The following is a 23,765-nucleotide window of genomic DNA, read 5'->3' on the forward strand; positions in this document are numbered from 1 at the left end:
GTTTCTAACCACAGAAAAAACCTTTGAGATGACATAATTGTCCCATTTAGAAATGTTTTCTTTTACGTGTTGCAGAATCAGAAATAAGCATTAATATTATGTAGAATTATAGAAATGGAGCAATGGGGGGGGGGGGGGGGCTCAAGTCCAGCCCTCTGTGTTGACACAGGACTAAGTAAACCTAGACAATCTCAGAGGTGTTTGCCTAGCCTGTTATTGCCCATGCCCAGCCTGTTATTAAAACCCTCAAATAATGGGGATTCCTCAACTGCCTTTGGAAGCCTATTCCAGAGTATAAAATACTCATAGCGAGAATGTTTTTCCTAATGTCCAACCTAAATTTCCCTACCTGCAGATAAAGCCTATTATTTCTTGTCCTACCTGCAGTAGACCTGGAGAACATTTGAGCATTGTCCTTTTTAGAACAACCCTTAACATACTGAATGGGAAGGTAGAGGAGACCGTACTTTGCACGGCTGGCCCAAGCACTGAGTAGATGGGGTATACTATGCATATCCCTAACTTAAAAGCTACATCATGTAAAATGGCCTTGATTTCTATGTTTGCAGCTGCATAAAACACAGATCGTTGGAATTTCAGCAGGGCTCAGCGTTGCATTTCATCCTGAACTAAGCAGCAAATAGTGAGTTAGAAAGCTTTAGGAGATTATGGTAAAGCTTATTTGTATGCTGTGAATGTACATTAAAACCAGTGACGATGTAGTTAGTGAACTCTAGCTTGTGCTTCAGTCCCCGCACCTGAGGTTCTTCCCTTTCTTCACAAACCATTCAGGGATTCAGAAGGAAGTACAGGTGTGTTTGTATTATGTAAACTGGAAAGCTATTTTTGAGTGGCTTTTCTTGTTTCAGGTGCATATGCATGGGAGTAACTACACACAGAGTCTGCTGCACCACTTCCCGGCCAGCATTCTCCCACAGGAATATGGTGGGGAGGAAGTCTCCATGGAGGACCTTTCCCAAGAGTGGACTGACTTCATAATGGAATCTGCAGATTATCTTCAGAGTATTTCTCTGGTTTTCCAGTAAGGCAGCCGTATTAAAAAGTAAGATCTCGATACTGAGACAATTCATTAAAATAGAGCTGCAATTAATTCCTGGTATTACGGCTGTAAGCAGAATGAACTTCAAATATTTTTCATTTAGATTTGACATTCCTTTAAAAGGGACCACTGTAAAAGGTCTAATAGACCATTGCTGAGGGTAGAAATGCCCCAGTTGCTGCATTTTTATATTTGCTTGAAGAGGAGATCGAATAGTAGTTGCATCATAGAGCTAACGGAGAGATTCATGAGTTTCAGAAGAGGGATAATATACAATCTGTTATAAACATTATGGATATGTGTCCAAAAGTTAGCTAGTGCTCATATAGGATACTGCTGAGAACAGGATTCCTCTAGATATGTTCTCTTGGAGCTCCACTCTGTGACAACTCCATATAAACCACGTGCTCGGCTCTTGCTTTGCACCTGCTCAAGTTGATGGGCTGACACAAAGAGTCAAATGATTCTGACAGCTGCAGGGCGCATCTGATTTGGAGTTGGTCTTTTGGCTTAGAAATGTGTTGATACAAAGTAGCAATTTTCTTAGGCCTAATCTTTGCAGAAAATAGGGCTGGTCCTTAGGCTGATTCTCAGGGAAATGGATTTCTAGTCAGTTTGTACAGCTGAGCTTGCACTTTAGATGAAAACTGGTCAGCAGTGATGGAACATAAAAGCAGCTGGCACAGCTGTGAGCTGCATGTATCCATGTGGGAAAGTAAGATGGTAAGCTGCCAAAGCTGCAAAGGGACATTCCACTTGGAAACTATTAAAAGATCATGTGAATCACAAAGGTGGGGAAGAGATAAATGGATTAACTTAACTTTGAAAAATTATTTTTTCCCTGTGGCAACCATTCTGCTCAGATAAGTTACAAAGCAGCTTCTGTGAGGTGCCAAACAACCTTGACTTCTACTGAATTCACGTGGAAGTAAAGGGTGCTTAGCAATGCCAAGGACGTGGCCATTTGTTTGAGGGAAAGAAAATGGATTTTGCTTCTTGGACTTGACTATAGAAATAAACTTGTCGTGTGGTTTCAGTATTCTCACTGACTGCTGCTCACTATGGATTTGCTGCAGTGAGATGCCAATTGCCTTCCTTTTCTTCCAAGAGGTGCCAGCAATATTCAACATCTTGCATGCCTAGGTACTGGAAGAATATTTTTTGCTTAATGTCTTTGTTGTTGACCCCACTTCCTCTTTAGCCATTACAGACAATTGAAAACTTGCTCAATCTCTCTGCTAAAAGTAGTTCTTAAAGGGACACCAGCCACATACAAATTATTATCTTATCTTTTAACAAAATGATACATGGTTCTGACATGTGTTACACAGTGATAACATAGATTGTTTAAATCCTTTCAGTTTAAATGATGAATGTACTTCGATTTTGATTGTTTTTCAGCAGACTAACTTCCTAGCTCTTGTTTTTGACAAGGCAGGAATTGTCCAACATAAATATTAAACAGCTCTTTATTGACCCTAATGGTAAAGCCTTTATAAGAACAATATCTTTTGTAAAATTGACTCAAATGTTTATTTTGCTTCTTTTTTAAATATCAAATCTACTGATGATTCCAAGAACTTTCTCTTCACTTTAAATAGCAAAGGAGAAACCCAGAGTGCCATATTAACATATCAGTAATGTCTTGTATGAGTTTTGATGATCAGTAATACTGCTCAGGCTGTTTCATCTGCAGCAAGAGTTCTCTTTAGAGATAGTTGTGGTGGCTTTTTCCACTGTGATACACTGCCAATGCCAATGAACAGCATCTTTTTAAAGCTACAAAGCCAACATGAAAATAAGAATCTTTGTTTCTTCATCTCCTTGTGCACAGTTTTTTCTGTTGTCCTGGACCCTTTTGATCTGTAGTCTGTTTTAAAACATTAACCTTCAAATTATGGTCAGAAGAATTTTTCATAATGCTTTGTTGTCAGAGAATCAGCTTGTGGCATGATTCAAAATTTCTTTTCTCTGAGAATATTATTGTAAGGTACTACTTGTTTATATGCAAATAAAGTAATAAGTACATACCTGGCAACTTGAATAATGCTCAGCTACACAATTCAAATTCTAAACTACTGGGGAGAATTGGAAGCTGATGCTCTTTGGTGTATTGCTTTAAATTTTAGTTCTTTGGAAAGAAACACCATCAATTGACTGACAATGCAGTGCTATGCAAGAAAACAAAACTCTGTCTTGTAGCTATTTTACCTGGAAGAGACAAAATCTATTCCGAGTTTTATATATATGCATCCCTACTTACTTCATTTGGGTTGCATGCCTGTAAATGAAAGTAAAATTTGGCTTTAAGAGGTACAAGGCTTTGGTTTTGTTTAACACGAAAATGCTGAACTCTAAGTAAACATTCAGGGAGGGGGGAAAAAAAACCCTCTAAATGCAAGTTAAATGATATTGCCAAAACATTGAAGGTGGGGCAGGTGTGATTTACTTTCTTCATGGGACTCTGATTTAGTTTGTAATGATTACACCTATTGTATCACAGAGTGAACTGTACTTAGGAGTAATTTAAGTAGGAGTAATTTGATGTGGGTCTTACGTCACCAGTGAATATTGTTAGATGGGTGGAGGGCCTATTGTTTTACACATACAGAAGAAAAATGATGTAGCTTTGAATTGTAAAGTACACATCTCATTCCACTGTGATTGAAGCAGGAGTGCCTTTAAAAAAAATTCTATAAATGCAAAGATAATTTGCTATTGACTGTCCACACGCTGTAAAGTACAAAATTATAAAAACAATGTACGTGTTGTACCTTTATATTAAAAAAAGTAAACTTACTCAAACATTCTAGGTGTATCACGTAGTCGTTTGTCTTAACTTTTTATTACGAAAAATGTACAATTAAAGGATAACATACTATGTCAAATATTACTTACTAATTAGTCAGGATCAGGTTCATATTCAAAGAACCTGGCTAAAGTCTCTGGCTTGCTAACTGGAGAGCCATCCTCCTCCTCTGAATATGCAAAAAATATGCTGAATTAGGGATGTAAAAGGTTAACTGGTAAGCCTGACCCTTAAGGAATGATGCTTACTAGTTGTGGTCAACTGGTAAGGGCTGGAACATCTATCCCTTCCACTCCTCCTCCCTGGGCAGGAGGTTGCTTCAGCCCCACAGGACCTTCCGCAGGCAGTCCATTATGCCCCACTCCTACACCCCCATTTTTCAAAGGTTACGTGCTGTGGCTCTCTGGGAGCTAATCTTTATATTGCATAGCCCGCAGTCCATGTAACCTCTAAAATTTTTTAGGGGTTACATCAGGGCTACTCAACATGTGGCCCCTGGGCTGCATGCAACCAATGGTACAGTTTGGGTTGATGTGTGTTTTAGTAATTAAATTTCTGGACTGTTGTGAAGCCGAAATAAAAACACAGTTAATACAATGGTCTTCTGTTGATATGCATTTTGGACTGTCATTGCTCATTAAAAATGCTGTCATAAGTGGAAAATGGGTAAATATTGCATTTGATTAATATCAGCAGAACTGACTTAAATGGGGTATGCGTGTTGTGTAGTTTTGCCTAATCTTTGTATTCATCCCCATCAGTGTGAACCATTCTTAAGTTGTGGCCCTCAGAATGTGCTGTGAGTATTATTGTGGCCCCTGGGGCTTCCAAAGTTGAGTAGCCCTGCTGTACAGATTGGCATCAGAATAGACTGGTTGATAGACCATCATATGCAATCAGCTGTACAATGAATCCATTGAGAGAAGCCAGAGGGACTTTACCAGCAAACTCACCAATGCTGCTAAGAAACTGATATGGACTCTGAACTCATATGTATGTATCTGATTGCTCTGACCATTTTAACAACTCTCTTCTTGTTGTTTTCTTTTATAATAAACATTTGGATTTAGGTCCTAAATGACTGGTTGCCAGTGTGGTATTTTGGGCAAGATCTAAACTAGCATTGATCTGGCATTTTGGGGATCATTTTGTATAGTGAATTGTGTTAAGTATTAAGTATCTCACTTTACTGAACCTGTTTGATGATTGGAAGCCATAGACTGGAATGCAATAAAAGGGGCTGTGAGGTTTCTTCGCCCCCCCCCCACCCCCCCAGCTTCTTGGTAACCAGTTTGGATGGATCAGGAGCACGAGATTGTAGTTGGATTCACCAACCAGTGCTAGTCACCAGTTTGGCAGCCTGCCTGACCACCTGCTAGTGTAGACTATCCGGGACACCTTAGGTTACACCAGCATTACCCAAAGAGAAGCAGCACAAGCTTTTTTTTTCCTGTATAGTCATTGATGTTGGGAGAATGGCATTTGATGTGATACAAAGACATGAGTTTTTCAATTTTGTCACATCTTGCAACACTGTCAGGAGGCCAGACTGCATTGAAGTCCTATGCTTGGATGCAAACTGGTGCTTCACATTAATGACCTTTACAGACTGACTCAGAGGTTTGGCATGGTAAGCATTATGGTTTTGAGTTTAGAGGATGGCATAATTCAAAGAAAATCCCCTATCCAGTTGAAATGAAAAACTTTTTTTCTGTTGACTTTGTGATTTTACTTCCCTTCCCATCCACTTTCCACACTAATGAAAAATGGGCAGTATCATAGTTCAATTATAGCTGATGCTATTGTAAGAACTTCAAGCCAGTAATCAGTCCTTGCCTACAGACAGCCCTCCAACCTGAAACAAATTCTCACCAGCAACTATACACCACAGCACAGTAACTGTAACTCAGAAACCAATCCTGCAACAAACCTCGGTGCCAACTCTTTCCACATCTACATCAGCAATACCATCACAGGACCTAACCACATCAGCTACACCATCTCATTCACCTGCACATCTAACAATGTAATATGTGCCAGCAATGCCCCTCTGCCATATACATTGGCCAAACTGGACAGTCCCTACATAAAAGAATAAATGGACACAAATCAGATATCAGGAATGATAACATACAAAAACCTGTAGGAGAACACTTCAGTCTCTCTGGACACACGGTAGCAGATTTAAAAATAGCCATCCTGCAAAAAAAAAAACTTCAAAAACAGACTTGAAAGAGAAAATGCAGAGCTACAATTATTTTTGCAAATTTGACACTATCCATTTAGGATTAAACACAGACTGTGAATGGCCAGCCAACTAGAAAAGCAGTTTCTCTTCTCTTGGGATATGTCTAGACTACATGCCTCTGTCAACACGAGGCATAAGGGATCAGTCGACAACAGCTTTCCTTGTCGACCGATCCCCGGCTTGACTGCCGCTTGGAGCCGGCAAACAGCTGAGCCGGCACAACGCGGCGACCGTTTTTATGCTAATGAAGAGGGGGAAATTTAAATCTCCACTTCATTGACTATGTTGGTATGTCTAATTTACATGCCTCTGTTGGCAGAGGCATGTAGTCTAGACATACCCCTATTGACCAGGAACAGTGATCTGCAGCCAATGGGAGCTGCGATTGCCAATACCCGTGGAGACACGAGTAAATAGAGTGGTGGGTATCCACCAGGAGCTAACCCTGGCAGAGCAGATCTTGCCTGTGAGATAGTATTTGCCTACCCCTGCTATAGAAGTTGCACAGCACTTATAAGACCTTGAGAAAAAGAGGCTAGACTTACAGCAAGCTGGTACCTACCAGTGCAGTGTATTAAGAGGTTTTTTTCATTTTCAGACTTAATAACCCAGGTGCTAGCTGCGGTCTGTCAGGTTTCCAAATACATGCTGATGCCTTCAGAGCCAGGTAGTGCCATGTGTACATAAATAATGCTAGGACTCAGGGAATGGAGGGAGACTGCCAGTAGTGCTTGAAGTGTGCAGGTCTGATTCCTCTTATGGCTTACTGACTATTACCACAAAGAGCTCTGTTTCGCAACTATTCCAATTTCCAGGTTCTGGATCAGAATAACATTCTGGTTTCCACAGGCTGATGACAGCAACAGCACTTAACCAACAGTAAGAAGTAAAATAAACAATACTAAAATACTACAAATGAAAACCAAATTTCAGCCATGCACAAAATCACTCTTCATGGCTGATGTTTTGAGGATCATAAAATCATAGAATAATAGAACTGAAAGGGAACTCCAGAATTCATCAAGTCCATTCCCTGCACTCATGGCAGGAACAAGCACCATCTAATCATCCCCGAGAGATGTTTTTCTAACATGTCCTTAACATTTCCAGTGATGGAGATTCCACAATCTCCCTAGCCAATTTTTTCCAGTAATTGACCACCCTGACAGTCAGGAAATTATTTCTAATGTCCAATCTAAACCTCCCATTGCTTCCTGTCCTATTATCAGATGTTAGAGAGAATAATTTTTCTTCGTCCTCCTTGTAACAACCTGTTAGGAGCTTGAAAGCTATCATCTCCCTCATAGTCTTCTCTTTTCCAGACTAAACAAATCCATTTCTTTCAGTTTTCCCTCACACGTTGTTTTCTAGACCTTTCATCATTTTTTTTTTAATTCTCTGGATCTTCTCCAATTTGTCCACATCTTTCCTGAAATGTGGTGTCCAGAACTGGATACAGTACTCCAACTGGGGCTTAATCAGCAAAAAGTAGAGCGGAAGAATTATTTCTTGTGTCTTGCTTATAATACTGATAATACATCCCTGAAAGATGTTAGCATATTTTTGCAACAGTATCACACTGGTGACTCATATTCAGTTTGTGGTCCACTCTCACCCTTATATTCCTTTCTTCCGTACTCCTCCTTAGACAGTCGCTTTCCATTGTGTATGTGTGAAACTGATGGAAGAGTACTCCTTCCTAAATGGAGTACTTTGCACTTGTCCTTATTGAACGTAATCCTATTTACCTCAGATCATTTCTCCAATCTGTGCAGATCATTTTGAATTATAATCCTATCCTTCAAAGTACTTGCAACTCCTTCCAGCTTGGTATCATCCACAAACTTTATAAGGGTACTCTCTGTGCCATTATCTAAATTGTCGATGAAGATATTGAACAGAACCACTGGTGTCCAAACCACTGGTGTCAATGGACAGATTTTGGCTTAGGTCCTGAATCTGTCTGCTTTTAAAAAAGAATGGCTGTGTCTACATAGGCATCCCTTTCCGGAAAAGGGATGCTAATGAGACACTTCGGAATTGCAAATCCGCGGGGGATTTAAATATCCCCCGCGGCATTTGCATTTACATGGCTGCCGCTTTTTTCCGGCTCGGGGTTTTTGCCGGAGAAAAGTGCCAGTCTAGATGCGATTCTCCGGAAAATAAGCCCTTTTGCGGAGGATCCCTTATTCCTACTTTCAAGTAGGAGTCCAAAATTTCAGTGGGTACATGTCTACAGGCGGGGTGGAGAGGCTTTTAAGCCAGTTCCCTGCTTGTACTGGCTCCCGCTTGCCCCTCCCCTATCAAAGGCAGCAGCCCAGGAGCAGGAAGCAGGGGAGGGGAAGGACTGTGTGTAATCGTGAAGGTTAACAGAAGAGCACAGGCTCACTGATTAATCATTTACATGTTTACTCTATCACACCCCTAATTTAAAGGTATCTTATTTGCAAGAACATAGTCCTGTTTGGAACAGGGTTATATCAGTGCAAACTGGGTACATTTTTGGTTCATGGTAGCAGGGTCAATATAGGGCAGGTAGAGTGCAACACTTTATTATTGTCTACAGTTCACTCACACTAGCTCTGCTACCATATAGACAAGCCCTAAAAATTTGCTTGTATTAGGAATGCAGGTTTTGAACCTAAAAGAGCAGGGACCTTTCCCACAAGTGGAATTTCTATTAACTTGAATGGTAGTAATCCCAGCCCAAAGTACGATGCGCATGTACATGTGGGTATATAATATGAGAGAGTGTATTTCTTCATGCGCAAGGAAATAAATCTTGCTGTTTTGTTCTGCTTTGTAGTACTTCATTGAACTGTTTATAGTGTACCACTGATTTCCTTTAATACTTGAAATAAAGTCTACACAAGCTGTTTTATATTGTCCTTGCAAGCTGCTCTGATTCTCTGATCTGTTCTGATGCAGTGGTAGAACAGAGCAGTCTGGAATCTGCTTTAAACTGTGCCCCCTGGCAGCGGTTCCTGGAGACTGTCTGTGGGTTGCCAGACTGTATTGCTCTCCAGCCACTCCTTTCGTGCAATGATTCTGCTGGTTCTCCTCCTGCAGTAGATGATCCTACACTTGTGATAATTCTGCCCACTTTGAATCACTTGCAGTGTAATGGAGCAGAGCAGGGGCAGAGAATGTCCCTTCTTTCTAATAACTAATCTCAGCTCTGAAAAATTAATGTTGTTATCCTGGAGGCTCAGTGGCTCCCAGGAACTGTACCTTTAATCTATGAGCAGTCACAAACTTCATTCAAGATGGTGGGTATGATAGCAGCCTGTTATTCAGGCTAAATGAAGGAGCACTTAAATGCATCTTTGTTTGAAGTCATTACCTGAATCACAGACCAGTAGGAAAAAGCCGGAGTAGGAGATAATCCTTGAGGTCTGAGGAGTTTGGACTGCTAATTGACTGCAAGCACAGTGGCTGGGTATTGTCTGGTGGAGCCAAGTTGTGCGAGTGAGTTGGAAGCAGCTACAGGCACCAAAGAGCCAGAAGTCAAGAAGAGAAGTACTGGTAAAAGGGCCCTGAGAGAAAGCCAAGAGAGAGCTTTATTAGGCAGAGTGCTAATTAGAAAGAGGCAAGGAACTGAGAAAAAAACTGGCTTCTGTTAGTTGATTCCTAGTGTTCAAGGAACTGAGACTTTGTGCACAATCTTTGTAAAGAAATAAGATTTCAACTATTTATCATCAATTTCTCCTCCTAATGGAAATAATCGGCAGGACCTTGAAATGGCTAATTATGCAGGAAAAGAGGAATTTATATATAAATATCTTCCAATCAAGAGGGTTGATTCTTAATTACTTAGCACAGGTATATAATAATTCCGTTTTTAAAGCCTCATTATTTGCATTACAGAAATACAGTTAAAATGTGTTACGAGGAGGAGGGGCAGAGGAGGGCCAATATTGATCTCAGTTAGTTGCAACTGAGATCAGAATGTGGCCCACTCTTATTTCCAATTAACATTGTCATTCCGTCCATTACAAATACTTCAGGACCTTTATGAGATTTTATAAATGGTTTTCATTTTGTCCTACTACAATGTTCACACTAGATGGCGAAAGAGGACCAGTTTATTTAGCTTTCAACTGCTTAAGAAACTGCGTAGTTTGTATCATTAGAGCATTTTCAAGTCTGAACACAACTTTCTGGTTAACACCAAAAATGTGAAGCGTTTGAACAGTGTTATAGTAATGTGGTATGTTATTTAAATACAAGGGGACTGAATGATTAGTAATATTTAGATGCATATTAGACTTTTGGCATTTTTAGTTGAAACTTAATCGTATTTATGAACTATACAGAGTGACCCCTTTCCCATCCCTTGTGCAGAGAAATAGGAAAGTGAATGGGGAGGAAAGGGTTTGGACATATCTTAGGAGGAACCGTGTTTCCACAACAGTCTCCAACCCTGGCCTCAGAGACTGCTGAAGCCACACTGTGTGAAAACTACATGGTCACAACTTGAGGGCTACATCTACACTACAGGCTTCTTGCACAAGAATGGCCATTCGTGCACAAAAGCTTGCGGAGCATCTACACTGCACACGTGTTCTTTTGCAAGTAAATTTACAGTAAAGCATCAGAAGAGAGGGCTTCTTGCACAAGAGTTATTCCTCTCCCCACGAGGAATAAGCTCTCTTGCGCAAGAAGGCAGCGTGGATGGGGACAGGGGTTTCTTGCGCAAGACACCCCTGTGGCTAAAATGGCCATCAGAGCTTTCTTGTGCAAGAGAGGGTCCACACTGCCATGGATGCTCTTGTGCAAAAACACATCTCTTGCGCTAAAGCACATGGCAGTGTGGACGCGCTCTTGCACAAAAAGTTTTTGCGCAAGAAGCCTGCAGTGTAGACGTAGCCTAGGGGACTGAAGCGAACAGGGCCTAATGTGGGAAATACTGATGTACCAGAGTGCAACTGGAGACCATTTCTGAGTGCTAGTAAGGTTCAGCATGACAGGATGTCTCCAATGTCCAGCCTAAATGTATGTTCTACCTTACAGAATGAAAACAAAACAGAGTTAAGGTAGACGGTGGGTATATCTCAGTAGGCATGGCCTTATACTGTCTTCATTCTCTTCTGAAGTGTTTAGCTCTATGATCTCCTTGTTTTCCTCCTTACTAGGAGTAACTTGAAGTGGGATTCATAAAGGAGATTTTGAAAATTCCAGACAAAATTATCTCTGATTTGAATGTTTCTTAAAGAGACTATAAATATTTATACACTATGATGAGGACATGTTACGGCAAACCCTAATTTAGATCCTCTACACTGGCTACCACTTCAGTTCCAGGTACAATTTTAGATACTCATTTTGATTAATAAAGTTCTTTATGTTTTTTATCTGCTTACTAAGTGGTTGATAGAGCGCCTCATAAGGTACTTTCGTGAGTGAGTGGATTTTGCTCTGGCTTTTGCTTTGGCTTTCCCCATTCCTTCACCAGATTCAGTTTTGTTCCAACACACAAAATTCACTTCAAGCTAGTTTTCTTTGCAAGTCCCTATGCAGTTACAATCTGCAAAAACACTTTCATCCAAGAAGTTTCAAACAACATGAAACATCTATCAAAATTTTACAATGCCTCTGAAATCACTCAGATTTAATTAGCACTGATGCCACACTTCCATCTCTGTATCCCTTCCTTATTTCTTTTCTCTTCAAACATCTGATGAAGTGAGTTGTATCTCATGAAAGTGTATGCCCTAATAAATGTTAGTATTTAAAGTACCACCAGACTCCTTGTTTTTCCTGAAACCAAGCGTTTGCCCCAAACTTAAGAGTTTTTTGTTGTTTTTTTTTAAGACAGTGTTTGGAAGAGCAATAAGAAACCCTTTGTGTTCAGACCTAAAGGTTCTCTTGGTGAAAACAAACACAACTATAAAAGGATGTACACAGAAATTTCTAAACAGCATTCATTACAAAATTTGCATGGAAATATGTACCTCTGGGAACAATAGACACATTCCCTTTAAGATTCTACATGGTATATGAATTCTCACTTTATTTCATTGTGTGTTTTATATCTCAGTATGATAGCAGAGAACTGAATGAAAGATTATATATAATGATTAATTTCTTACCAATTTTTCTAAAGCCAAAAGAAAATCTGTAGATCCCAAATAAGTATACATTGTGTTTGGAAAAATGCCCCTCCTCTCCCTCTCCCCCACACACTAAGTGAGCTATGGAGAGAGAGAGGAAGGATGGGCTTGGAAGGAAGTCAGATCTGAATTCAACCCCCAACTCTGCCACAGAATTCCTGTGTCACCTTGGACATGTCACTTCAGGCTTGTTTACACAAACAATTGGACAATGGCAAACTGGTGCGAATCTGCTCTGCACTAGCCTGTCATATCAAAGCACATTAACAAAATGTCAACATGCAACAGCAGGGTGCACATGCACAGCTTGCACAATATATATTAATGCACTAGCTTGCTTCAGTCTAATTGTTTTATGCAGAGAAGCCTTCAATCTCTCTGCCTCATTTCCCCCATCTGTGTTTTTAGACAATAAGCTCTTTCATGGAGGGGCTTTTTCTTCCTTACCACACTGGCACATTTTGTCACCAAAAACTACCTTTTATTGACAAAAAAGTGAGAGCATACACACTACAATGCAACATGTCAGAAAAAGCACTCAGTTTTGGCAACAAAAAACTTCCACCCCTAGGAAAAACTTTTGTCTTTTCTTCTCCCTTTATTGTTGACAAAGAGCCAATGTGGACTTTGTTTGTTTGTTTTGTTGAGAGAACTGGCTTCCACCAATATCCCACAATGCCTGACCTGATGGTTGTGTTCAGTGTTTTATGATCTCTGCTGCCCTGAAGGCATGCACCTCTCACCTTTCAAAGCTACATAAGAACATAACATAAGAATGGCCGTACTGGGTCAGACTAAAGGTCCATCTAGCCCAGTATCCTGTCTGCCAACAGTCGCCAGTACCAGGTGCCCCAGAGAGGGTGGACCGAAGACAATGATCAAGCGATTTGTCTCCTGCCATCCCTCTCCAGCCTCTGACAAACAGAGGCCAAGGACACCATTTTATCCCCTGGCTAATAGCCTTTTATGGACTTAATCTCCATGAAATTATCTAGCTTCTCTTTAAACTCTATTATAGTCCTAGCCTTCACAGCCTCCTCTGGCAAGGAGTTCCACAGGTTGACTACACGCTGTGTGAAGAAGAACTTTCTTTTATTAGTTTTAATCCTGCTACCCATTAATTTCATTTGGTGTCCTCTAGTACTTCTATTATGGGAACTAATAAATAACTTTTCTTTAATCGGCCCTCTCCACACCACTCATGATTTTATATACCTCTATCATATCCCCCCTCAGTCTCCTCTTTTCTAAACTGAAAAGTCCCAGTCGCTTTAACCTCTCCTCATATGGGACCCGTTCCAAACCCCTAATCATTTTAGTTGCCCTTTTCTGAACCCTTTCCAAGGCCAAAATATCTTTTTTGAGGTGAGGAGACCACATCTGTACACAGTATTCAAGATGTGGGCGTACCATAGTTTTATACAGGGGCAGTAAGATATTCTGGGTCTTATTTTCTATCCCTTTCTTAATAGTTCCTAGCTTCCTATTTGCCTTTTTTACCGCCACTGCACAGGTTGTGGAAGTTTTCAGAGAACTGTCCACGATAACTCCAAGATCTCTTTCCTGATTTGTTGTAGCCAAATTAGCCCCCATCATACTGTATGTATAGTTGGGGTTATTTTTCCCAATGTGAATTACTTTATACTTATCCACATTAAATTTCATTTGCCATTTTGTTGCCCAATCACTCAATTTGGTGAGATCTTCTTGGAGTCCCTCACAGTCTGCTTCTGTCTTGACTATCCTAAACAGTTTTGTATCATCTGCAAACTTTACCACCTCATTGCTTACCCCTTTCTCCAGATCATTTATGAATAAGTTGAAAAGGATTGGTCCCAGGACTGACCTTTGGGGGACACCACTCTCCATTCTGAAAATTTACCATTTATTCCTACCCTTTGTTTCCTGTCTTTTAACCAGTTCTCAATCCAAGAAAGAACCTTCCCTCTTATCCCATGGCCATGTAATTTACACAAGAGCCTTTGGTGAGGGACCTTGTCAAAGGCTTTCTGAAAATCTAAATATACTATATATACTGGATCCCCCTTGTCCGCATGTTTGTTAACCCCTTCAAAGAACTCTAATAGATTAGTAAGACAGGATTTCCCTTTACAGAAACCATGTTGACTTTTGTCCAACAAATTATGTTCTTCTACGTACCTCACAATTTTATTCTTTACTATTGTTTTGACTAATTTGCCCGGTACTGAAGTTAGACTTACCGGTCTGTAATTGCCTGGATTGCCTCTAGAGCCCTTTTCAAATATTGGTGTCACGTTGGCTACCTTCCAGTCATTAGGTACGGAAGCTGATTTAAGGGATAGGTTACAAACCCACAGATAATAGTTCAGAAATTTCCCATTTGAGTTCTTTTAGAACCCTTGGATGAATGCCATCCGATCCCGGAGATTTGTTAACATTGTTTTTCTATTTGTTCCAAAACCTCCTCTAATGACACTTCAATTCGGGACAGTTCCTCAGATTCATCACCCACAAAGGATGGTGCAGATTTGGGAATCTCCCCAACGTCCTCAGCTGTGAAGACTGAAGCAAAGAAATCATTTAGTTTCTCCGCAATGGCTTTATCGTCCCTGATTGCTCCTTTTATAGCTCGATCATCTAGGGGACCCACAGATTTTTTAGCAGGCTTCCTGCTTCTAATGTACTTAAAAAACATTTTGTTATTTCTTTTTGAGTTTTTGGCTAGCTGTTCCTCAATCTTTTTTTGCTTTTTTTATTACATTTTTACACTTGATTTGACAGTGTTTATGTTCCTTTCTATTTATCTCACTAGGATTGGACTTCCACTTCTTAAAAGATACCTTTTTGTCCCTCACTGCTTCTTTTACATGGTGGTTAAGCCATGGTGACTCTTTTTTAGGTCTCTTGCTATGTTTTTTAATTTGGGGTATACATTTAAGTTGGGCCTCTATTATGGTGTCTTTAAAAAGTTTCCATGCAGCTTTCAGGGATTTGGCTCTAGTCACTGTGCCTTTTAATTTCTGTTTAACTAACCTCCTCATTTTTGCGTAATTCCCCTTTTTGAAATTAAATGCCAGGGTGCTGGACTGCTGAGGTGTTCTTCCCATCACAGGAATGCTGAATGTTATATTATGGTCACTATTCCCAAGCGGTCCTGTAACGGTTATTTCCTGGACCTGATCCTGCACTCCACTCAGGACTAAATCGAGAATTGCCTCTCCCCTTGTGGGTTCCTGCACCAGCTGCTCCAAGAAGCAGTCACTTAAGCCATTGAGAAATTTTATCTCTGCTTCTCTTCCTGAGGTGACATGTATCCAGTCAATATGGGGGTAATTAAAATCCCCCATTATTATAGAGTTCATTATTTTGGTAGCCTCTCTAATCTCCCTCAGCATTTCAATGTTAGTATCGCTGTCCTGGTCAGGTGGTCGGTAATATATCCCTACTGCTAATTTCTTATTATCGGAGCATGGAATTACTATCCATAGCGATTCTATTGAACATGTTGATTCACTTATTATTATTTCATTTGATTCTACATTATCTTTCACATACAGTGCCACTCCGCCACCCACCCAGCCTGCTCTATCCTTTCGATATATTTTATATCCCAGTATGATTGTGTCCCACAGATTTTCCTCATTCCACCAGGTTTCAGTGATGCCTAATATGTCAATTTCCTCATTTAATACGAGGTACTCTAGTTCACCCATCTTATTTGTCAGACTCCTAGCATTTGTGTAGAAGCACTTTAAAAATTTGCCACTGCTTATTTGTCTGCCCTTCCCTGATGCATTGGATTCCTTTGTATGCGGTTGTTTGTCTGCTCTGGCCCATGGTTTGCCCTCTCCCCTCCTCTCTTTCTGACTACAGCTTAGAGAATCTCTATCAATGGATTCTCCTCTAAGAGAAGTCTCCCTCCGATTTACGTGCATTTCTGCACCAATCGGCTTTCCCCCATCTCTTAGTTTAAAAACTGCTCTACGGCCTTTTTAATGTTTAGTGCCAGCAGTCTGGTTCCACCCTGGTTTAAGCTCCTGCAAGTATCTGACAGCTGAGTGAGCTGCTCTGTTTGGGGAACAAAGAACAAATCATTGGAATGCTCTGTTCTGCCCTGCACCAGGAACACAGTGGCAGGCAGCTGGCTGTTGCAGTGGGAAAGCTGGAGAGACCGCTGTGCTGCTTTGAATTCCTCAGCACAGAGAGCTCACAGAGCTAGGAAGGAATCCCAAGAAGCACAGGGATCAGCTCTGCCTTCCCATAACACTGCACTATGGGGGATGCTTACCCATATTTCTTTGTTCTGTTGACAGGAGTGTTAGCAATGTGGCCATGAAATGTTGACAGTGGGAGGCAAAAAAAATGGTTTGATCATTTTTCTTTGGCGACTTTTGCACGTCGACAGCACTTTTGTCGCCAAACCTGTCAGTGTAGACATAGCCTAAGTGTTTGTGCAGGACACGGCACAGTGCTCTTCTCCCATCTCTCGTGGGGCCTGTGAATGCATTCAGTGCTATGCCTCAGTTTTGTTTTGTTTTTTCTGGACCCAGCTTAATGAAGCTGGAAACATAATGTTGCATTTCATAACAAAGTTCCCACCCCCAATTTAATGGAACAAAAGTTCACTCAACTGCTCATGCTTGGAACTGCTCAAATCCTTTTGGACCTTCTTCTGGGTCAATAGCTCTTTTTAGCCCTTCCAGAGGATCATAGTCACCTTGTATCTGGATTTCCCCCATCTTGTTACCCACCTCCTGCCTTAAAGAGAAAATAACAAAATGTTGAAGACCTCAAAACTCACAACAATCCTTAACTCTTGGTTTTGCAGAGGTCTCAGGCCTGGGTATAAAAATGCAATCCATATGTGCGGCAATAGTTAAAAATAATAGACCCAATTTAAGAGTAGAGAGAAGTTAAGAATCGTGAATGTTGATTTTAAACTGTGCATTCCCTTTCTAGATATTGATTGTAATAGCAAAATAATACTGAAAATAATAAGACATACTCCTAGTTCAATAAAGTGCCCTCTGCCAATTAAGATACCTATAGGTAATTATCAGACTTGAAAGAAAATAAATGTAAGTGGAAACAAAGAAGAAGGAGGGTGGGGAGGTCAGAGGTAGTCAATTACTTTTTGTCAAGGTCAGTTTTTTGATCAAGATATAGTCAATGTCCAGAATCCAGAAAAAAACCCATCTTTCATACTGTGGGTACAAAACAAATGTATATAATGCTTTGCACTGGTAACACACCCAAGACCTATTGTTTATATTTTTAGTGAATTAACTGAAAAATAAAATGAAACCAGTTTAGAACCTAAAAATAGCCTCCAAGAAAGGTATAATAAGTTACCTCTGAGACTTTCAGAAAGTACATAGATAAGTATGTCAAATATAGGCAAATATTAGCATTAAAACAATTGCAGACTACTGTTTAACATTTTGAATTTGTTTTGAGTTTACAAAGAATATTAACTTTTGTTTTGTCAAAGTTATTGTAAGGGGGGGTTGAAAATATATAAAATATCTTACTCTATAAAGTATATTTATACATACACATTCTAAACTGTCAAACCTTTTGTGGCTTTATAAGGATACAATTTAGTTACGGAGGCCATGAAAGTCACAGATTAAATGACTATAGCAGACCTCTGTGACTGTAGCTTTGGCTGTCAGTATCCTGAAGCAGAATCTGGCTATGATTCCCTGGTCCATGGCTTTGGACAGAGCCAGGGATGTGCACCCCCCTTGCAACTGCAGCTGGAGTCAGGGTTGTGCATGGCCCTCTTCACCCCTGAATTACAGCTTCAGCTGGGGCTGGAACCCTGGGACCCCCCTAGTTCCCCTCCTATTGCCTCCCACCCAGCACCCCCTCCAATATCTCCCAGTCCCCCATCTCCCCTAACTCTTGATTGCCTTCACTTGGATTCCCCCCTCCCAGTCCTCCAACCCTGCTCTCCTCTTCCCTAACCCCCCCTTCCTAACTTGCCCAGCCTGAGCAGAGAGCTCTCCACCATCACCAAAAACAACTCCTCTTCCTGCTCTTTCCCATGTGGTATATTTATCCCATCCCTAAACTTCTATAGCAGATGGAACTGGTGGGGCTGCAGCTGTACAGGCAGCAGCCGGGGAAACACTGCACCCCACAGTGGGGCCCAGTTACCCACCCCCTGCTGGAGGAGGCCCAGTGCTGGAGAACAGGCAAAGCGTCAGCCCATTTCACTTTTGTGTGTTGGGAGGCATGAATATAGGGATGCTAAGGTAAATTTGGGGGTGGTGATAATTCCTATAATCCCCCCAGCATTGCCCTGCCACCTCACCTCTCTAATATTTGGGATCAACACAGCTACAGGCAGTCCCCGGGTTACGTACAAAATAGGGACTGTAGGTTTGTTCTTAAGTTGAATTTGTATGTAAGCCAGAACTGGTACATATTGTAGGGGAAACTCTAGCCAAACATTTCTCCAGAGCTCAGTTTTATTCTCCCACACCTCACTTCCCTCAGTCCTTTATTCTCAAGCTGAGGTGTCTGCTGAGAAAAGCCGCTCCGCATCTCCCCGGTCTGCTGGGGGGGCGCTAGCTTCGCGTCTTCCTGGTCTGCTGGGGGGAAGCAGCTAGTGCGGGGTTGCCTCACCCCGTTTGTAAGTAGGGATCCGATGTAAGTCGGATCCATGTAACCCGGGGACTGCCTGTACTGAATACAATATAGTTTTCTATGTCACGTATAGAGGATTTATAATGATCTCAAAAAGACAATGATTAGAATGGTCTATTTATTTAAACAGATGCTGAAATGTGTACCTGTGGAGCAATAGGGGGAGGGTATATAACCCTGTGGTTTAATTTGAGACTACACTTTGCAGTCAAGAGTAATGCATTCTTCTCCCACGGCTTGAGGTTTGTTAAGGTTTGAAACTTCAACACCTGTCTCCTTCACAGGCATTAATCCCTGTCTTCATTTCACTATCCTCAACCCCTCCCACCCATAAGCAGCTGTACTATCAGATTTCTATAGTTGACTTCTTACCTGTCTTCTTTTGTTTGGACATTACCACCACTGCTGTCCATAAAAGCATGGCAGTAATAAGGACAAGTCTTCCATTCACATCATTAGAACTGAATCTTCAGCCAAGTGTCTTAGCTGACAAAACCGGAGTGTACATTCTGAAGTCACAAATCTCAGCCTACTCAATGTAGTGCGTGACACTAGGCTGAGCCTTGCTGGGATTCATCATTCTCAGGCTGAAGCTGCTCGGTTCCTTCAGGCCTGGGGCTTACACGGAGTAATAGCTATTTGGGAAAAAACTACTGTAAGATAGGAGCTGATGGCTTTGTTCAGCACAGAGGAACATGTCAATATGGGCAGGTTCTCAGTGGGCAGTAACTGAACGGGTGAGCCTGCATTTTTTCAGTTAAGCCTACTTGACTGTACTGTAAATTTCAAATCACTAGTTACACTTTTACTATCATATCACAGCTTATACCAGGGGTGGGCAATAATTTTTAATGGGGGGAGAAGGCGCTCCAAGATTTTGGCAGATGATCAAGGGGTTGGGTGGAGAAGGGAGCTTGGACTGTGGTGTAGGAGGACGTGTGGAGTCTGAGAGGGAGTTTGGGTGAAGGAGGGGGTTGTGATCTGTGGCAGGAGTTTGGGGTGCAGAGTCCAGAAGGGGGCATGTGTGGAGGAGAGGATTCTGGCCTGGAGGCAGGGCTCTACAGGGAGTGCAGAGTCTGGGAGAGAGCTGTGACCTAGGTGAAGGGGTGCAGAGGGCTTGGATGGTGACTGGGGGCAGAGGAATGGGGTATAAAGGAATCTAGCCTTGAGGAGAGGTATAGAAGAGGAGTTTCTGGGAAAGAGTTGTGACCTGGGAGAAAAGGGGTACAGAGGGTTTGGGTGGTGGCCTGGGGCAGGTAGTTGATTGGGAGAAGGTAGGTGCCAGAGGCAAGCTCTGGCTGGGAGGTGTTTACCTAGACAGCTCCCAGCCATGAGTCCTGCAGGAACCTGAAGGCTGCAGTCACAAGCTGCTCTGCGTGACTCTTTTCCTGAAAGGGAGGGAGGAGGCTTAATTGGAAACTAGCCAGTGGGAGCTGAGAGATTTTGCTGGGGGGCAGGACAGAGCACAAAGTCTCCTCTCTTGCTCCCAGTACAGATCAGCCACATTTAAGGCAGCAGCAGCGCTGTGCTTAAGGGTCCCAGGAAAGGTACCACGTCCAGACATACGTTGGGAAACTAACAGAGCAGGGCACAGACTATCCAATAAGTTCTTGGACTGAATTAAAGACAACTTTTTATTTCAGAAGGTTGAAAAAAGCCACTGGGGGGAAGCTGTTCTAGATTTGATTTTAACAAATAGAGAGGAACTGGTGGAGAATTTGAAAGTGGAAGGCAGCTTGGGTGAAAGTGTTCATGAAACCATAGATTTCATGATTCTAAGGAATGGTAGAAGGGAGAACAGCAAAACAGAGACAATGGATTTCAGGAAGGCAGATTTTGGTAAGCTCAGAGAGCTGGTAGGTAAGGTCCCATGGGAGCAAGATTAAGGGGAAAAACAACTGAACAGAGTTGGCAGTTTTTCAAAGGGATATTGTTAAGGGCCTAAAAGCAAGCTATTCTGCTGCACAGGAAAGATAGAAAGTATGGCAAAAGACCACCTTGGCTTAACCAGGAGATCTTGCATGATCTAAAAATAAAAAAGGAATCATATAAAAAGTGGAAACTAGGACAAATTACAAAGGGTGAAGAGAAGCAAACAATACAGGTATGCAGGGGCAAGATTAGAAAGGCAAAGGCACAAAACGAGCTCAAACTAGCTACAGACGTAAAGACATAAAGAAGACTTTATATAAATATATTAGAAGCAAGAAGAAGACCAAGGACAGGGTAGGCCCATTGCTTAGTGAGGAGGGAGAAACAGTAACAGAAACTTGCAGTAACAGGAAAATGGCAGAGGTGCTTAATGGCTTTTGTTTTGGTCTTCACCAAGAAGTCTGATGATGAAGGAATGTCTAACAGTGAATGCTAGTGGGATTAGGGTAGGTTTAGAAGGTAAAATAAAAAAAACAAGATAAATTACTTAAAGTTAGATGTCTGAAAGTCACCAGGGCCTGATGAAATGCATCCTAGAATACTCAAGGAGCTGATAGAGGAGGTCTCTGAGCCCTTAGCTATCATCTTTGAAAAATCATGGAAGACAGGAGAGATTTGCAAAGGGCACATATAGCGCCCATCTATAAAAAGGGTAATAAGAACAACCCAGGAAACTACAGACCAGTCAGTTTAACTTCTATTCCAGGAAAGATAATGGAGCAAGTAATTAAGGAATTCATCTGTAAACATTTGGGAGATAACAAGGAGATAGGTAACAGCCAGCATGGATTTGTAAAGAACAAATCATGTCAAACCAATCTCATAGCTTATGTAATGGCATAAATTCCTAATAAGTATAAGAACAGTAATTACTAATAAGTAATTAATAAATATCACCCAGGTTATTAATAAATATCTTATAAGCCTCTACCTTTTCTCTCTGCTGCCATGTCTCCTCCCCTTGCTCCATCAGCTCCCCTGGTGCCTGCTCTCCCCCAACCCCTCACCCTCTGCTGTCTTGACTCCTGCTCTTCTCACTGCCCTCAGCCTTCCTGAGACCTGCCCCCTCTCCACCAGCCCTTCTCTCCGCCCTGTGCCCACTCCTCCAGTAGCCCCACTCTGATCGTGTGAGCTACCCCTCCTCATCCCCTCTCCTAAAACCTCTCTCTACACACCTGCCCTGCCCTGCTGGTCCCTCCCCTGCAGGTGTCTGCCCTTCTGCTTCACCCCAGAATCCCCTGGCATCTGCACCCTCCTGGTTCCTCCCCTTCCCTCACTGCCCCTGCCCCCTTTGCTCTCTTTTTCCCTAATACCCACCCCCTCACCACCCTCTGCCCCCATTCCCTTCATGTCCCTGTGCCCTCACAGATGCCTTGCTCCATCCCTGCCTTCCTCATGCCCACCCCTTCTTTCAAGCCTTCTCCCAGCACCTCCTTTCCCCCTCTAGCCCCCAGTGCCCTTACCCTCTCCTCTCCCAGCATCACCCTGTCCCTCCTCCCACAGACACCTCCCCCTCTGCCCTTTTCCTCATTGTCTGCACTTGGCCCCTTGGCATTTGTCTCTACTGCACCCCTGACCCTTGGTGCCTTCCCCTTTCTTCTTCTTATTCTTCTCCTGACCTCCTCCCCTCAGCACAAGCCCCTTCCCCATGTTTTCTCCCTCCCCTCCCCTCCCCCCCACAGCCCAGCCCCTTCCCCTCCCCAGGGGCCAGCTCTAGGTTTTTTGCTGCCCCAAGCAAAACACCCCCCCCCCCATTGTTGTCTTTTACACGTTTGCATTTTGCAATGGGGGGTTTTTTTTGGTTTGTTTTCTTTTTTGTCCCAGCATTTTAGCCCTATAAACAACAAATAGCATTTTCATTTCTTTTTTCCATAAAGGCAAAGGCGCGTCGAGTGAACTCCCCCTTTCACTCGCTGCTGGGTCACAGCAGTCTTTTCCCTGCCCTGTCCAGCCCCTCCCTATGGGCAAGCACCCTTCACTCCCGACTCACAGCGGGAGCAGGGTGCTGGGACAGCACAGAGCCAGAGGGGTGCAGGGAACAGTGGGGGAGTATGGGCGTGCTGCAGAGAACGGGAGGCACAGAGCCAGAGGGATGCAGGGATCGGGGGTAGCAGGGTGCGGTGGAGGCACGGGGAATGGAATGGGGGGAACGGGAGGGGCAGAGGGATCTGGGTCGAGGGGCAGTGCAGGGAACGGTCAGTACAGAGCTGGGGGGCAGGGATCGGGGGGAGTAGCGTGCGGGGTGTAAGGGTGGCACAGAGCCAAAGGATCGCAGGGAAGAGGGAGAGCAGGGGGTCCGGGGTGCAGGGGCGGCATGGGGAATAGGCGGTGCGGAGACAAAGGGGGGCTGGGGCCGTGGCAGGACTGGAGCCAGCAGGGCGGGCCCTGGCTGTGCCGCACTCCGCAGCCAGCTCCCAGGGACACGGGGCCAGAGCTGAGCTGCCACGGCCCTTTAAAATCAGCACGGCCAGGTCACGCCAGCATCCTGGCGTCCCGCCCCGCCTTCTCGCGCCGGAGCTGCACTCAGGCATCCCGGTGGGAAGAATCACTGCACTTCCCACGTCCCAGCGGCGCTGTGCTCCTCCGCTGGCCAGTGGATCAGATGGAGCCGCACCGCCTGTAGTGTGGGCTTCGGCCAGCCCGTCACAACGGCCCACCGGGCCAGTCCGCCCCTGCACTTGCCAGCTGGAAAAATCTACTCACCACGGGCAAGTGCATTTGTCGAGCCCTGCTCATTAGCCTCCCTAGATCGATCCAGGGGGCTAGTGTAGACATACACTCAGAGAGTAGTTATTAATGGGTCACAATCTTGCTGGAAAGGTATAACAAGTGGGGTTCTGCAGGGGTCTGTTTTGGGACTAGTTCTGTTCAATATCTTGATCAACGATTTAGATATTGGCATAGAGTACGCTTATTAAGTTTGCAAATGATACGAAGCTGGGAGGGGTTGTAACTGCTTTGGAAGCT

At 42.9% G+C, this 23,765-nt stretch overlaps 1 protein-coding gene across 2 annotated transcripts in view; it reads left to right on the plus strand.

The window, feature by feature from the left end:
• TTPA (alpha tocopherol transfer protein) overlaps positions 1 to 4,947 on the plus strand; it is a 34,470-nt gene extending 29,523 nt beyond the window's left edge. For both annotated transcript variants that reach the window (XM_075920621.2, XM_006113644.5), the window contains exon 5: positions 870 to 4,947. In XM_075920621.2, coding sequence (XP_075776736.1) covers positions 870 to 1,046 — 177 coding nt within the window. In that variant the 3' untranslated portion in view covers positions 1,047 to 4,947. The remainder of the gene's footprint in view (positions 1 to 869) is intronic.
• The last annotated feature ends 18,818 nt before the right edge of the window (positions 4,948 to 23,765 follow it).

Source organism: Pelodiscus sinensis, chromosome 2, assembly GCF_052426305.1.
Source record: "Pelodiscus sinensis isolate ZL-2025 chromosome 2, ASM5242630v1, whole genome shotgun sequence".
NCBI classification, from domain to species: Eukaryota; Metazoa; Chordata; order Testudines; family Trionychidae; genus Pelodiscus; species Pelodiscus sinensis.